Source organism: Sinocyclocheilus grahami, unplaced genomic scaffold, assembly GCF_001515645.1.
Source record: "Sinocyclocheilus grahami isolate Dianchi unplaced genomic scaffold, SAMN03320097.WGS_v1.1 scaffold151.1, whole genome shotgun sequence".
Taxonomy (NCBI): Eukaryota; Metazoa; Chordata; class Actinopteri; order Cypriniformes; family Cyprinidae; genus Sinocyclocheilus; species Sinocyclocheilus grahami.
The window spans coordinates 640,016-658,603 of NW_015505330.1; the positions used below are offsets into that span (position 1 = coordinate 640,016).

General features: G+C 38.2%; 1 protein-coding gene across 1 annotated transcript in view; it reads right to left on the reverse strand.

Moving 5' to 3' along the window:
- The window catches only part of LOC107592241 (coiled-coil domain-containing protein 136-like), a 32,632-nt gene that overhangs the window by 11,872 nt on the left and 2,172 nt on the right, over positions 1–18,588 (reverse strand). The window contains exons 3-4 of the mRNA XM_016281659.1: positions 1,174–1,506; positions 879–953 (exon numbers count right to left, since the gene is read on the reverse strand). Of these exons, the coding sequence (XP_016137145.1) occupies positions 879–953; positions 1,174–1,506 (408 nt within the window). The remainder of the gene's footprint in view (positions 1–878; positions 954–1,173; positions 1,507–18,588) is intronic.

Here is an 18,588-nt window from a genome sequence, read left to right on the forward strand (position 1 = left end):
AGAAGGAAAGCCCCTCTCTAAACTCATCGGCCAGGTCCACCTGAGATCCCCACAAGTTCATTCTCCTCCGTGCCTCAGCAGTGACAGGTCCTGAACCGCGGGAAGCAGATGGCTGCCCCTCTTTACTTGAAAAGAGAGACAAACGAGAAAGGAGCTTTTTCATTGGAAAAAACTTGCAATGCACGCAGACTGCCCCCTCGAGGACATCGCGTGCATGCTCCTCGCCCAAACAAACAACACATAGATCGTGTGTGTCATCGACATTGAGTTTGAATACAAGAAGACCTTGCAGGAGTGTTTGAACATGATGTGCAGAGAGTAATGCAATTAGTTGATATTATCAATTTTAATGTATTCATAAAGATAATGAAGCCGTATTGGAACAAAGGTACATCGGCAATGTTCAAAATACAATGTGAGCTCACTGCATTCTGCATAGTATATAGTGCATACTGAAAAAAGTACCCAGTGCATTGTACTATAATGTATATTGCACATTGTGGCAAATGTTATCTGGATAGTAGTACAACAGCATATTGAGTAGCACTATGTGTAGTATAATATTTCCAACCATAGCAAATGTTTTCTATTTTTAATACTGCACAAAGATATGAATATGCAAATAGCCTCTTCAAATCATCTGTGGTCTGTGTTGAAATCATGAAACAGCTTGATATAACAAGAATGTTTATTCAATAGTGTTGGACACAGCTGTTATTCAATATGCTAAATGTAAGAGGATATTTTTGCTACTTGATGACTAAGTATAATAATTCATATCTGTCATACTTAAAGTCTAAAGTTAATTTTATTTATTTTATCTTTAGAATTGTGATGCGTTCACATCTGCTTCTGTTTCTAATTGTCTTTCTGTTCACCTTGAAGTCTCTGGATCTGCCTCGTAAAGCTCTCGGCCTGGTGGGCGCTTGCCAGCCGCTCTTCCTCCAAAAGACCTACAAAGCAAAACAATGACATTAAATGGCAACTGGAGGGACATGAGTAATTAGTAACTTATCACTGGCATCCGACAATATTAACAAGCCAGGAATGTTTGTGTGAGGGCAGGACTGGAGAAACAGGTGGTTTGGCGGTCAGTGACAGCTGAGCATGCTCAGAGGGAACTCCTCGGTGATGATGTCACACCCTAAAAACAGACCCCATTAGCATACGCACCCTGAAGCTCGTTGTAGCTCTCCTCGTGTCGTTGTGACACCTCTCTGGTCTCCTCCAGCTCCAGGAGCAGCTGCACCACCTGCGACCTCAGCACCTCCAGCTCATCTTCGTCATCCACTCCTCTCTGCTCCTCTCTGTCCCCCTCCTTCTCCTCCTCCGCCGTCTCCTCCTTCACCTCCTTCTTCTCCCGCTCATCCTCCTGCCCCTTCTCTCCGTTTCCAGCCTCCACCTCCTCCTGGTCTCTCTCCTCGTTATCCTCCAGTGAGCCTCGCTCTTTGGCTGTCATTTCGCTACCTATACCCGGCCGCTCTGCTTTCAAGTCACACACATCATCTGAGACAGAAAAAAAAGAGATCAAAGATAAATGAATCAGTCAATTATACATAATATTTTATTCTAAATTTTTTCAGCTGACAGATATATGAAATAGTTTCTTCGCACACATTAAAATAATGTTAACTCACGTTATATTTCACAGATAAATGCAAATAAAAATAATACTATATATATATCTACATATCTATATCTATATCTATCATACATACTGTATATATAGATACATTTTATTTTTTTCCAGAAATACTGTGAATTGAACTTAACTTGTACTGAACCTACAATATTCCTTTAGCCAATTGTTCTCTGCTCTAATAAACATTATCTCATGCCACGAAATGGCATTTAAAAGTTGTCTTGCTGTCATTCCCACATTCTCCGTTTGGAAAGGAGATGTGCAGCTATGCATGTCCCACACCCCACCCCCAACTTCCACCTGTCAGCTCTAGTGAGAACCTACTAAATCCATCCAGTCCAACACCTTCATCTGAGGAAAATCTTCATCACCTGCTGGCTCCCGGCTCTCATCTCTCTCTGCCACCAACAGACCTCCAGACCCCCTCAAGCAATCAAAACACCCACCCAGGGCCACCAGTGCCCCAGTGCTAGAGGAATGTGTGCTATTTTAAGGATTTAGGCCATGAATCGCCCCTCTGCCTTCACCTGTTGTCTGTTCACAAACACAACACACACACACACACGTATTCCAGACAAGAAATCACAGCCAGCAGCAGCAGTGGCCCTTTCAAACTGTAAGAGACCCATAGAGTCCTCTAGTGGCAAGAGTGTGTATAGACATATATAATTGTATATATATATATATATATATATATATATGATTTAATCACCCTCAAACTATCCTAGGTGTATATGACTTTCTTCTTTCAGACGAATACAATCGTCCTGGCTCTTCCAAGATTTATAATGGCAGTGGATGGCTGTTGATTTTTTTTAAGTCCCCTAAACTGCATCCTTCCATCATAAAAAGTACAAGAATTGTGTGTGAGCGTATAATTATATAAATATAAATTATAACTACTACTATTTTTATAAGTATTGTTATTAATAAATAATTATATATGTATATGAATAGATACATAATTACAGTGGTATCTTAAAGTTTTAGCTGAATCAGTGATATATGTCTATAATATCACAAGGCAAATGTAAATTGGATAATGCTTTTGAACGACGTGAGGTCCACACACAGGACACAGAGACAGTCAGCAATGCTTGACCTGACTGCATGATTCACCTCTCTGATCCTCTTAGATCAGATGCCTGCGTCGGATTAGCGGAATCTGTCAGTGCGGAAAATGAATTGTCTTGCCAGCAACACCTCCCCCTCCATTCCTCCGTTTTTCTTTCTACCATTCACTCCCTCTTTCTCTTTTCAGCCTTGTTTGTTTTCTCTCACTTCCCTCTCTCTTCCTGAATGGTATATATTCCCCTGTAATGAGCCCTGTGCTGTATTATTGATCATGCTTTGCAGATTAAAGTCTTTCAAACATCTATTAAATAGTAATGAACCAGTGGGGAAACACACACACATACAGGCAGAAGCAGCAGCACAGGCAGGGTCTTGAGCTTTAAAGGATTATAGGCAGCTTTGATAGCACCCAATCAGCTTTATCCAGCGTATCTGAGCTATGAATTATTCTGTGGGGACAGAGAATTATTTTTACACGCAGACAGACATCTGGATCAATCACTGGACATGCAACGCACATCGCAATCATGCAGCATCCCTCAGGACGAATAAGGCAAAGCAGTTACACAACAGCAACCTCAGTGGTTTTCTGAATTAGTACAAAGTAGTGCTGTCAGTCTATGATCTTTGATACAAAACTTATAGTTCTGCATACTTTTATATATAATGTTTTAAAATATTTAAAGGAATAGTTCACTCAAAAATGACAATTTGCTTAAAATGTGCTCACTCTCAGGCCATCCAAGATGTAGATGAGTTTTCTTCATCTGAACAGATTTGGAGAAATTAAGCATTACATCACTTGCTTACCAATGGGTCCTCTGCAGTGAATGGGTGCCGTCAGAATGAGAGTCCAAACAGCTGATAAAAACATCACAATTATCCACAAGTAATCCACACAACTCTAGTTAATCAATAAATGTCTTTCGAAGTGAAAAGCTGTGTTTGCAAGAAACAAATCCGTCATAAAGGCATTTTAACTTTAAACCATTAAAGTTAAGACGGCACCCATTCACTGCAGAGGATCCACTGGTGAGCAAGTGATGTAATGCTAAATTTCCTCAAATCTGTTCTGATGGAGAAATAAACTCATCTACATCTTGGATGGTTTGAGGGTAAGTCCATTTTTGAGGACAATCTCATCTCATTGATGTTAGAAATATGCAACTCTAAATATGTGACCCTGGACCACAAAACCAGCCTTAAGTCGCTGGGGTATATTTGTAGCAATAGCCAAAAATACATTGTATGGGTCAAAATTATTGATTTTTCTTTTATGCCAAAAATCTGGATATTAAGTAAAGATCATGTTCCATGAAGATATTTTGTAAATTTCCTACTGTAAATATATTAAAACGTAATCTTTGTTTAGTAATATGCATTGCTAAGAACTTCATTTGGACAACTTTAAAGGCGATTTTCTCAATATTTAGATTTTTTTACACCCTCAGATTCCAGATTTTCAAATAGTTGTATCTCAGCCAAATATTGTCCGATCCTAACAAACCATACATCAATGGAAAGCTTATTTATTCAATTTTGAAAAATGTACACTTAAGACTGGTTTTGTGGTCCAGGGTCACATATTATAAAGCACTATCTAACACTACTCAGAACACAAAACACATGTGAATTGTGAACTGATTTTTTTCTCTTGTAATAACATCACGTACCATATGTGGAATGGCTGACATAACAGAGGCCTCACTTCCTGTTGAACTCAGATTCTTGTGATTTTCTCATGTATGACGATTCCTCATAAAAACAGCCCAAGAATAGGCATCTTTGTTCAACAGACATAGTTCAGGAGAATGCAAGAGTCTGTTCCTTAACTTGCCATTTTGCCTGATTACAATTCCATGATGGAATCTGCAGCTGCATAAAAATTTTATATAAACCCAACTCTGAAATCAGAACATTCATTTACAAAACAACGGACACAATTAATTTGCAAATGAGCACTTTGGAGATAAAAATCAAATGAAACTATTTCAGACCATGTCCAGAGGCTCATATTTAATCCTAATATCACGAGTGGCATTAAATATTGACGTGCAAAGAGTCCCATCACAAACATAGACAAATATAGATCTCATCTGGTTCCCAGAATTCCCATGAGCTCAGAAAATGAATATCATTCTGGTCACAAGCGTGGCTTTGGGATCGGCCAGAGGCACTGGCGGAAATCCAGTGTGATTTCTCAACATAACAAAAACAACATCAATCAAACATTGATATATTCAAATGTGTTGCACCCTTTCTAGTTATGTTATCGCCTGTGTCCTGACCTGTCAATCATAATGTCAATGCTGTCAGCAGTCAATCAGAGTGACATGATCTCAATGAGGGAGTAACTTTTTTAAATACATAAAGAAAAACTATTTCAGGGCTCTTCAACAGGGGGTCTGTGACCCCTAGGGGGTCCACAGCAGTACTGCAGGGCAAAAATAAAAAATATATAAATATAAATATATATAAAACAAAATAGAACAAAATAAAATAAAATTCAAACCATAACCAAATTATAAATAATTAAAATATTAAATGCAATTAAAATATTTAATCAATTTCAAATTTAACGTAATGACTCTACACATCAGAAATTATTATTTAAAAGCATTTTTAATGTAAACATCATGAAAGAAGTTAATACAACATAATAGTATCATATGCATGTTATTATGGGAATTTTATTTAAAATGCAACACTCGCTTTTAGTTCTTGGCCTGAAAGACCCCTATTATACACTAACTTTACGTATATATGCACTTTCTGTCCATGATCAGCCTGTGTCTGGCTAAAATCCAGACTGTGACATCGGTTTCCTGTTTATAGCGCTGTTCTCACTCCCAATGCTAGCCGAGGGTAACATTACACTGACCTTAACCTTAACACACACATACGTCCTTCAACACGCCTTTCAGCCTCAAAGTCTCAAGCTATACATAAAATCCAAAAATAATATTTAAACACTTAATCTAATGCAGCCTGTCGCCACCATATGAGCTGCACTGAAAATAAGAGTCTAAACATCATTAATAAACTGAGCACAGCGCTGGGAAGAAGAAAGATGATGGACACAGTCACAATGGCCTCCTGGGAAATCAAGGAGCAAACACCTTCAGCACACGTACATTCACAAAACACAAAGACTAACCTACAAAACCAGACTCTTGCACACACACTTAGGAAATGTTCTACTAAAGTTGCATTCCTCCTCATTATTAAAGCATGACTGCAATTCAGCGAGCTGTTTTTCCAAAAACAAGCACTACAGCTGCAGTGTTGTGCAGAGATTAAAGTGCTCCAAAATGCATCTTCAGTAATGGGTCAAAAGTTGCACTTGTCAATGTTAAACAGCTGCTCATAAAGTCAAGTGGGCTCCTAGAGCGTCAGCTGCAGGGTTCTGACTGAGGGAAGTGACGCGGTCGATGTTGTATAAGCCTGCAGTAAGAGAGGACCAAGACTGAGCTGGCTAAACGGTGCCTGTCAGTTAATAAACTGACAGCTCTGGTGAAAAACAGATGCATGTGAAAAGGGGTCTGAAACGGTCACCTACAGGGACCTTCAAGTGAATGTACACAAAAAACAATCCTAATAATGGGCGCTGTGGTGCTTTTGGGGACAGTTTCCCCAAAAAAAGATTTTTTTTTTCATTATTTTCTCACATTTATGTTGATCCAAACCTGTATGACTTACTTTCTTCTGTGGAACTCAAAAGAATACGTTTTGCAGAATGTTCATGCTGCTCTATTCCATTCAATAAATGTAAATGTGACAGGGTTTTTCCTCCATATATCCAACTTCATCAGCATACATACGTGCAGTATATGCATGTAAAGTGATATAGGCCTATACTACACAGCAAATTTCAACTGCTTGATTGTTCATATAGTCGAAAAATCAAAACAATATTATTTCCCAGCTCTAATTTGTTAAATACAACTGTAAAGCATGAAGATAATTTATATTATCTATTTATATTATTATATTTTTTTTTTGTAAAGCTGCTTTGACACAATGTGCATTTCCAAAGATTCTTGTGATTTTCTCATGTATGACGATTCCTCATAAAAACAGCCCAAGAATAGGCATCTTTGTTCAACAGACATAGTTCAGGAGAATGCAAGAGTCTGTTCCTTAACTTGCCATTTTGCCTGATTACAATTCCATGATGGAATCTGCAGCTGCATAAAAATTTTATATAAACCCAACTCTGAAATCAGAACATTCATTTACAAAACAACGGACACAATTAATTTGCAAATGAGCACTTTGGAGATAAAAATCAAATGAAACTATTTCAGACCATGTCCAGAGGCTCATATTTAATCCTAATATCACGAGTGGCATTAAATATTGACGTGCAAAGAGTCCCATCACAAACATAGACAAATATAGATCTCATCTGGTTCCCAGAATTCCCATGAGCTCAGAAAATGAATATCATTCTGGTCACAAGCGTGGCTTTGGGATCGGCCAGAGGCACTGGCGGAAATCCAGTGTGATTTCTCAACATAACAAAAACAACATCAATCAAACATTGATATATTCAAATGTGTTGCACCCTTTCTAGTTATGTTATCGCCTGTGTCCTGACCTGTCAATCATAATGTCAATGCTGTCAGCAGTAAATCAGAGTGACATGATCTCAATGAGGGAGTAACTTTTTTAAATACATAAAGAAAAACTATTTCAGGGCTCTTCAACAGGGGGTCTGTGACCCCTAGGGGGTCCACAGCAGTACTGCAGGGCAAAAATAAAAAATATATAAATATAAATATATATAAAACAAAATAGAACAAAATAAAATAAAATTCAAACCATAACCAAATTATAAATAATTAAAATATTAAATGCAATTAAAATATTTAATCAATTTCAAATTTAACGTAATGACTCTACACATCAGAAATTATTATTTAAAAGCATTTTTAATGTAAACATCATGAAAGAAGTTAATACAACATAATAGTATCATATGCATGTTATTATGGGAATTTTATTTAAAATGCAACACTCGCTTTTAGTTCTTGGCCTGAAAGACCCCTATTATACACTAACTTTACGTATATATGCACTTTCTGTCCATGATCAGCCTGTGTCTGGCTAAAATCCAGACTGTGACATCGGTTTCCTGTTTATAGCGCTGTTCTCACTCCCAATGCTAGCCGAGGGTAACATTACACTGACCTTAACCTTAACACACACATACGTCCTTCAACACGCCTTTCAGCCTCAAAGTCTCAAGCTATACATAAAATCCAAAAATAATATTTAAACACTTAATCTAATGCAGCCTGTCGCCACCATATGAGCTGCACTGAAAATAAGAGTCTAAACATCATTAATAAACTGAGCACAGCGCTGGGAAGAAGAAAGATGATGGACACAGTCACAATGGCCTCCTGGGAAATCAAGGAGCAAACACCTTCAGCACACGTACATTCACAAAACACAAAGACTAACCTACAAAACCAGACTCTTGCACACACACTTAGGAAATGTTCTACTAAAGTTGCATTCCTCCTCATTATTAAAGCATGACTGCAATTCAGCGAGCTGTTTTTCCAAAAACAAGCACTACAGCTGCAGTGTTGTGCAGAGATTAAAGTGCTCCAAAATGCATCTTCAGTAATGGGTCAAAAGTTGCACTTGTCAATGTTAAACAGCTGCTCATAAAGTCAAGTGGGCTCCTAGAGCGTCAGCTGCAGGGTTCTGACTGAGGGAAGTGACGCGGTCGATGTTGTATAAGCCTGCAGTAAGAGAGGACCAAGACTGAGCTGGCTAAACGGTGCCTGTCAGTTAATAAACTGACAGCTCTGGTGAAAAACAGATGCATGTGAAAAGGGGTCTGAAACGGTCACCTACAGGGACCTTCAAGTGAATGTACACAAAAAACAATCCTAATAATGGGCGCTGTGGTGCTTTTGGGGACAGTTTCCCCAAAAAAAGATTTTTTTTTTCATTATTTTCTCACATTTATGTTGATCCAAACCTGTATGACTTACTTTCTTCTGTGGAACTCAAAAGAATACGTTTTGCAGAATGTTCATGCTGCTCTATTCCATTCAATAAATGTAAATGTGACAGGGTTTTTCCTCCATATATCCAACTTCATCAGCATACATACGTGCAGTATATGCATGTAAAGTGATATAGGCCTATACTACACAGCAAATTTCAACTGCTTGATTGTTCATATAGTCGAAAAATCAAAACAATATTATTTCCCAGCTCTAATTTGTTAAATACAACTGTAAAGCATGAAGATAATTTATATTATCTATTTATATTATTATATTTTTTTTTTGTAAAGCTGCTTTGACACAATGTGCATTTCCAAAAAGCACTATACAAATAAAATGTAACTATAAAATATAAAAAAATAGCACCATAAAAGTAGTCGACAAAACCCTTCTAAGCCATAATGGTAGCTTTGAGTGAGAAAAAGGGCAAAAATTTGTGCATATGCACTTCTGCATATTCAGACTTGACATAGTTGCAAGACACATGATAACTAACTGCAATATGGCATCACTGACGTCAAGCCTGGCATGACGTGCCATTTTGAATCTATGCAAATAAAATTTGAGTTTAACTGTAGAGGGGGAAAATATAAGTCACATGAAATACTTTTATGGTGCCATTTTTGTCAATTTTAGAGCTCCACGTGTCCACATGACATTCTGTGAAACACCTCCTTTTCTGTTTCACATTGAAAATTAAAGTGCCCCTATTATGGGTAATGAAAGGTTCATATTTTGGTTTTGGGAGTCATCAACAACAGGCTAACATGCATGCAAGGTCAAAAGACACTTTCATTGTCTTATAATATGCATTTATTTTTACCTTACTTGCTCAACGACTTCCAAACAATTCACTCAATGATTCATTTTTCCAAACCCCTCCTTTGCGTGACGCTAATCTGCGGTGATTGGTCCGATTGGTCTCATTTTCATTTCATCTCGCCTGTAATGCCTGATAAAGCAGCGTTTGGCCTGAAAGACCCTTATTATACACTAACTTTACGTATATATGCACTTTCTGTCCATGATCAGCCTGTGTCTGGCTAAAATCCAGACTGTGACATCGGTTTCCTGTTTATAGCGCTGTTCTCACTCCCAATGCTAGCCGAGGGTAACATTACACTGACCTTAACCTTAACACACACATACGTCCTTCAACACGCCTTTCAGCCTCAAAGTCTCAAGCTATACATAAAATCCAAAAATAATATTTAAACACTTAATCTAATGCAGCCTGTCGCCACCATATGAGCTGCACTGAAAATAAGAGTCTAAACATCATTAATAAACTGAGCACAGCGCTGGGAAGAAGAAAGATGATGGACACAGTCACAATGGCCTCCTGGGAAATCAAGGAGCAAACACCTTCAGCACACGTACATTCACAAAACACAAAGACTAACCTACAAAACCAGACTCTTGCACACACACTTAGGAAATGTTCTACTAAAGTTGCATTCCTCCTCATTATTAAAGCATGACTGCAATTCAGCGAGCTGTTTTTCCAAAAACAAGCACTACAGCTGCAGTGTTGTGCAGAGATTAAAGTGCTCCAAAATGCATCTTCAGTAATGGGTCAAAAGTTGCACTTGTCAATGTTAAACAGCTGCTCATAAAGTCAAGTGGGCTCCTAGAGCGTCAGCTGCAGGGTTCTGACTGAGGGAAGTGACGCGGTCGATGTTGTATAAGCCTGCAGTAAGAGAGGACCAAGACTGAGCTGGCTAAACGGTGCCTGTCAGTTAATAAACTGACAGCTCTGGTGAAAAACAGATGCATGTGAAAAGGGGTCTGAAACGGTCACCTACAGGGACCTTCAAGTGAATGTACACAAAAAACAATCCTAATAATGGGCGCTGTGGTGCTTTTGGGGACAGTTTCCCCAAAAAAAGATTTTTTTTTTCATTATTTTCTCACATTTATGTTGATCCAAACCTGTATGACTTACTTTCTTCTGTGGAACTCAAAAGAATACGTTTTGCAGAATGTTCATGCTGCTCTATTCCATTCAATAAATGTAAATGTGACAGGGTTTTTCCTCCATATATCCAACTTCATCAGCATACATACGTGCAGTATATGCATGTAAAGTGATATAGGCCTATACTAGTACATTCACAAAACACAAAGACTAACCTACAAAACCAGACTCTTGCACACACACTAAGGAAATGTTCTACTTAAGTTGCATTCCTCCTCATTATTAAAGCATGACTGCAATTCAGCGAGCTGTTTTTCCATATAAACTCGTGCCAAAAACAAGCACTACAGCTGCAGTGTTGTGCAGAGATTAAAGTGCTCCAAAATGCATCTTCAGTAATGGGTCAAAAGTTGCACTTGTCAATGTTAAACAGCTGCTCATAAAGTCAAGTGGGCTCCTAGAGCGTCAGCTGCAGGGTTCTGACTGAGGGAAGTGACGCGGTCGGTGTTTGGTGTTGTATAAGCCTGCAGTAAGAGAGGACCAAGACTGAGCTGGCTAAACGGTGCCTGTCAGTTAATAAACTGACAGCTCTGGTGAAAAACAGATGCATGTGAAAAGGGGTCTGAAACGGTCACCTACAGGGACCTTCAAGTGAATGTACACAAAAAACAATCCTAATAATGGGCGCTGTGGTGCTTTTGGGGACAGTTTCCCCAAAAAAAGATTTTTTTTTTCATTATTTTCTCACATTTATGTTGATCCAAACCTGTATGACTTACTTTCTTCTGTGGAACTCAAAAGAATACGTTTTGCAGAATGTTCATGCTGCTCTATTCCATTCAATAAATGTAAATGTGACAGGGTTTTTCCTCCATATATCCAACTTCATCAGCATACATACGTGCAGTATATGCATGTAAAGTGATATAGGCCTATACTACACAGCAAATTTCAACTGCTTGATTGTTCATATAGTCGAAAAATCAAAACAATATTATTTCCCAGCTCTAATTTGTTAAATACAACTGTAAAGCATGAAGATAATTTATATTATCTATTTATATTATTATATTTTTTTTTTGTAAAGCTGCTTTGACACAATGTGCATTTCCAAAAAGCACTATACAAATAAAATGTAACTATAAAATATAAAAAAATAGCACCATAAAAGTAGTCGACAAAACCCTTCTAAGCCATAATGGTAGCTTTGAGTGAGAAAAAGGGCAAAAATTTGTGCATATGCACTTCTGCATATTCAGACTTGACATAGTTGCAAGACACATGATAACTAACTGCAATATGGCATCACTGACGTCAAGCCTGGCATGACGTGCCATTTTGAATCTATGCAAATAAAATTTGAGTTTAACTGTAGAGGGGGAAAATATAAGTCACATGAAATACTTTTATGGTGCCATTTTTGTCAATTTTAGAGCTCCACGTGTCCACATGACATTCTGTGAAACACCTCCTTTTCTGTTTCACATTGAAAATTAAAGTGCCCCTATTATGGGTAATGAAAGGTTCATATTTTGGTTTTGGGAGTCATCAACAACAGGCTAACATGCATGCAAGGTCAAAAGACACTTTCATTGTCTTATAATATGCATTTATTTTTACCTTACTTGCTCAACGACTCCCAAACAATTCACTCAATAATTCATTTTTCCAAACCCCTCCTTTGCGTGACGCTAATCTGCGGTGATTGGTCCGATTGGTCTCATTTTCATTTCATCTCGCCTGTAATGCCTGATAAAGCAGCGTTTGTGAGCGCAGTGCTGCTTTGTGTACAGCGCTACCGGGGAAACCGTTATTTTTACCGCTCCAAAAGCGGCACCTAGTGGCAAAGAATGAATTTGCATTTTCATTTAGACCAGCGCGAAAAGACCAACAAGTGGGCAGGCAATATGCTAATGTTTCATGTTGACGTCAACATGAAACGGCTTGGGATTCGTTTTAAAAACGACTAGTTTTGATTCAGAGTCGACTCTTTCTTTTGAGAGACAATAACTTTATACACGGTGCACTTTCAGATTTAAAACTTTGCAGGATGTTTTCATTCACTTAGAGCTGTTACACACTGCATGAAAGGTAATTTTCAAAAATCCATAATAGGGGCACTTTAAGTAATATGAGATTGGAAAGGCATGAAAGTTCATAAATAATTAACAAAGTTCCCTATTTTTCTAAAATGTTCTTGTAAGAAACAGCACTAACTGGAATAATCAACAATCTTTCATATAGCCTTGTAGTGACAGGAAAACGAGTAATTTCAGAGACGTTGAAAGTTTTGATTAAATATCATAAAAGGCTTTTTTTCCATTACAATAATGTGCACTGATGAATTACGCACAATAAGGACATTAATTAAGCAAGAAAACGGGGTCAATTTTGGCAAGCACACATTGCAGAGAGCAGAGGAGGGTGTTGAGTGACATTTTCTACATTGCGATCTGTCCAAAAACATGCATTAAACAATGCTTGTATAGCCCTACCAGACTCTTACGTAAACACATACTAACATAATGAAAATCAGCATCCGCTCGCAAGAATAGACCTGCGTTTCAGGAATATTAATGAGGCCTAACAGGTGGGGGAGGATTATGCATTATAAAAAAAACACCCCAATTATGTATCCATGCCTGCTCTCTTGTCCTCTATTGTGCAACTGTTAATTAGTTCTCATTAAGTGATGACAACCTAGACATCACCACAGCAGCAGAGAGCATCACATCAGACTTTGATACAAGCGTAATGAGTAAGTAAAAACGAAAGTGTGCTCCATCTGTCGATAATTATTTAAAGGGGTCATATGATGTTGCTAAAAAGAACATTATTTGGTGTATTTGGTGTAATGAAATGTGTTTATGCAGTTTAAGGTTCAAAAAACACATTATTGTCCACATACTGTACATTATTGTTTCTCCTCTATGCCCCGCCTTTCTGAAACGCGTCGATTTTTCAAAGCTCATCGGTCTGAAAATCCAGTGCATTGTGATTGGCCGAATACCTCTAGTGTGTGACGGAAATGTTACGCCCCTTACCATATTGTGATTCCCTGTCCGGCCGGACATGAAAACCCATTATAAACGAGGCATTTGTTGCATCCAGTGGGGACATAATTACGGATTGTGACGAGAGGGGCGGGGCCGAGAGCCGTGGGAACGGAGCGAGGCCGGTGGAGTAAATGCTAATGCACGACACCTGCGCCATTCAGACTCGAATGTATCGAATGTTTAGTATTATTTATATACTATTCATTTATATTATTTATTACATATTTATTAATATGTATTATAATTTAACAATAGCTTTTATTTTTATGTTTCTAGTTTCATTCTAGTTTAGGGTTTAGCCATTTTTTCTGTGCTTTTGTCATTTTTATTATTATTCTCTTTTGTATTTCTATGTAGCTTTAATTTATTTTTATTTCAGCTTTAGTATTTTTAGTATTTCAAAATAAATTTTCGCCATCATTGTTACCAATTTTTTAATGCAAGTTTTTCATTTAATATTGATATTTTATTTTATTTCAACTTTATTTCCATTAATGAAAATGATTTTGAATAGTTTTAGCTAACAATAAGAACACCGTGAGTCATTTGAAATGATTCAAAATGGTTACTGTCATGTAAAGGTTTGTAACTTGTTGTTCATATGACAATGTTTAATAAAAATACATATTCACAACATAGTATCACTGCAATTAAATAGATATAAACATAGAAAAAACCTGTTCAGTGCTCTAGTAAGAAACTGTGAACTCAACTAGATAAAACACCTCTGAACAACCATCTTTAACAAACGATTCTGTATTTTATTTGGTTGTTTGTTCCTAAATGTTTAATTTTAATAGCCAGAGGCTCCCTAGTCCTGAACAAAAGCACATAAAAGATTTAGAACAAACCACATATATCCTTTATCTCTGTTGGTCCTGTTAGCACGATATCTGAGCTTTTCACCCACTGTGTGGTAGAGCCGTCCAGTCCGAAACCCTTACAGACACACATCATTGACCATTACACACACATGCAGACAACTGTAAGACAAGCCTCACGTACAAAGAAGTCACACTGACTGTGTCCTTCCCAATCGGATTCAATTCTCTATAAACACAAGGGGGAAAACAGTAAAATCAAACGCTTTTTCTTAAAGAACAAGAGAATAAACCAAAGTGTCATAACACCATGAAGCTGGAATAAAAATTTGCATTGGAAACTGCATAAATGTGGCATAAAAATGGTAAGAGTTGTGTTTAAGTGAGATATCACCGGGTCCCAGAAGCATTAGAGTGCTTTAAATGTGTGTGTGTGTGTGTGTGTGTGTGTGTGTGTGTGTGTGTGTGTGTGTGTGTGTGTGTGTGTGTGTGTGTGTGTGTGTCACATTTCTGGTGCAGTGAGGAGAGGCATGAATTATTCACGTCGACCCTATCCTGGCATGGAAGGAGGAAAGGTAGAATGAGAGGAGAGAAAGAGAAAAGGAGGAAAAAGGGAGACGGAGAGGAAAGCAGCACTGGAAAACGAGACTTGTTTTCAGACACAAAAGGAGGAGCTGCATGACGTTCAAGTTTGCAGGAGTTCACGCGCTCTCGCCTTGTTGTCATGGTTACAAGTTACAACCCCCTGCCCAAGCCCCAATATTTCATACTGGTATCTTTTTGCATTTAACATGCATAAAAACTACATGCACAACCTCGTCATCAGAGTTATATAACGTAAAAAAACACCAAACCAATCTTTCAGTGAACATTAAACGCTATACATTAGAACAATGGTGAATAATTATAATACTTTTACTTGGTGTAATGGTAATCGCAATGCATTAAAGGTGCTGTATGTACTTTTTTTGACTGCACTAAAGCACATTTAGAAAACATTATAAGTTCATATACTTGTTTCTTTGAAATACAATGCTACAGCCAGCTATTCTACTTTGAAATGTGTGTTCCGTGTTGGAATGTCTGTTTTTGATTTGGACCGTGTGATTCCGCCCACTGCCAATTTACCAAATACCTGGGTTGCCAGTTGGTGGAAAATACAGCAGCCATTTCAAGCCAGCAAACAAACTGGATCACAGATCGCAGATTCCACCCAACCAAAAAAAAGCCTTGGCATCCATCTAAAAATCTCTATGACCAGAGACATATTAAAATGCGGATAAATCAACTCATCAACTTACAGAGTAGGACTCGTCACCTTCCATTCTCAATTGCGTGCATTCCTGTTAAGTGTCCTCAACCTGGCAACCCGTGTGAGCATCGCATCTGAGGAGGAGGGGCAGGAAAAACAACTCTCTCCAATATTTAGAATTTAGACAGCAGTACCCATTTCAACCCCTAGCTGTCAATATTACATACTGCACCTTTAAGCACATGAATGCAAAAGTGATGCTTGAGTTGACATTGAACAGTCAGAAACCCCTTAAAACAGCCTAGTAGCCACACAGCAACATTATAAACCACTCAGATCACCTTAACAACCACATAGAAATGTCCTGGCACCCCTCCAGCATAATGCCAGTGAGTTTTTGCCAAAATCTAGTGGGGTAATAATATTTTCCCCCCATCTATGCAATCTGGGTTACATCATCAGAAAAGTAATTTCAGATGTGGAGAAACTTTTGATGAAAGATTATGAAGAACAGCCTTTTTTCCTTTAGAACAATGATGAATTAGAAAAGTAAAATGGGTCATGTTCGGATTTAATGTTTTGAGAAAAAGCACACAAAACTCACACACACAGCAGAAAAATAGGAGGAAAGAAAAGTGAGCTGGATCTCTCATACTCTCAAAGTAGGAGCTCTCTGTGGACTCCTTGAGCTCTTGCTCATGAGAAAGTTTTTTTCTGTGTGTGTGGGCCCTCACTTACCCGCGCGGCGCGTACACACTATCTCTCTCTGCATGTAACTTTTCTTGCTAACCGAGCGTGATCTCACTTGAACTGCCCTTGAGATTCCTGCCGTCAGCTCTTCTGGAACGTTCTAAAGAGCCACTCCTCACATCCGAGATGGGGTCAGCAAGCGACAGAGGGAGGAAACCCGCAGGAAGGAGGAGAGGAGGATTTGGAGGAAGGAAAACTGCAGTATGCCTTGTTTGTGTCATTTGGAGTTCAGACGTCAATGCATGTAAACCTCCACAACATATAAACAAGAACGAAGGAATGTTCTGGTTCAAAATAAAAATTTGTGGCATGCTGTCACTTATCAAAGAAAATAACTTCTGTAGATCCTTCAGATTGTATAAACAAACAAAATGTGTATAGTAAAAGCACACTTGAGGAAAAGTCTTTGACGCAAGGCATTTTTAAAATGCTTTTGAGCTGCAAAGTTGTCCAAAATCTCATTTTAAATGACTATTCTATGTAGATGATATGCAAACAGTCCCTTTCTGGTATCTTTCTGCATTTTATGTGAAAGTAATAGGTTAAAGGAATAGTTCGGCTAAAAATTTTAATTTGCTGAAAATGGACTCGCTCTCAGGCCATGCAAGAAATTTAGCATTACATCGCTTGCTCATCAACGGCTCCTCTGCAGTGAATGGGTGCCGTCAGAATGAGTCCAAACAGCTGATAAATATTTTTTTAGGACTGTTTTTGCTTTAAACTGTGCCTAATCTGTGCATATTTCTCTCCTGATTCTGACAAGATGTCATTTTTTTACTGGAGAAAGCAGAAGACTTTTATTTTAGCCAAAAACAACAGTTTGAAGTTAAAAACATCTTAATGATGGATTTGTTTCTAACAAACATGTAGATTTTTATTAACCAATGGACTGGAGTTGTGTGGATTACTGTGATGTTTTTATCATCTGTTTGGACTCTCATTCTGACGGTACCCATTCACATCAGAGGATCCTTTGGTGAGCAAGTGATGTAAAGCTCAATTTCTCCAAATCTGTTCTAACGAAAAACAAACTAATCTACATCTTGGATGGGATGAGGGTGTGAAAATTTTCAGCAATTTCGATTTCTTTAAATAACTTTATGGTCATGACAAGAGTTGAAAATTTAGGCTAAATAAACTTTGCACAGACAAGGTTAATAAGCATAAACTCAAACAATAAATTTGTGACTAGCATGATGCAACTACACTTATCTCATACTGAGATGATGAGATGCATAATGTAGGTCTTGTTATACTTTCACAATAGTGTGCATTGTATTTTAACATTTTTCCTGTTGCAATGCACCATTGACTTCTATTGTGAGTGCAGATTTAACAAACTGAGAGACGAGTCGAAAACTGACTTCTCTATCAGAGTGAAAAGAAAAAAACAGACTGCATAGAAATTCCTAACATTCGATCTCTTGACGTTGATACTCACTGAAGTTTTCTAAGACAACTCGCATGAACAAAGACTCAAACAGGCATGAAATGAGAAAGGGCCTCTATATGTAAATGAACTGCGGTAGCAAAAAGTTTTGGGTTTGACTGGACCTATACTTTGTAAATGCTATGGCACCAAGAATGTGGGCGGTGAGAGAAAGAACGTGTGTTTTCATCATCCGGGGGCGGACAGGGAATGCAAGTGGCACTCGAATAATGTGGAACATGTGGGTGTCTGGTGGATGGAGGAGAGGTAGGCAGCACCATCACTGCTGGCTAAATCAGCAGGGCATTTAGAAGGAATTGTCATGGAAGCACTGCAAATAAGGAGTGTGACATCGAAGTGCTGTGTTAAAATGATCCTCTCTTGCTCCCCAAACACCGTAGGAGCTTTTAAACCTCCTTCAATCTATCTCTCCATCTCAGGTCCACCTACAGAAGCATATGTCCCAATTTACAGCGGTAATACCATATAAGATCAAGTAAAATTGTGCGTCTTGTCACAGGAGGCGAGGTTCTCTGGGAAAGGAGCAATGGAGATAGAGAAGGTGGGACTGAAGCTTTGAAGATCACATATGGCACTGCTTTTGATCAGACGCACAA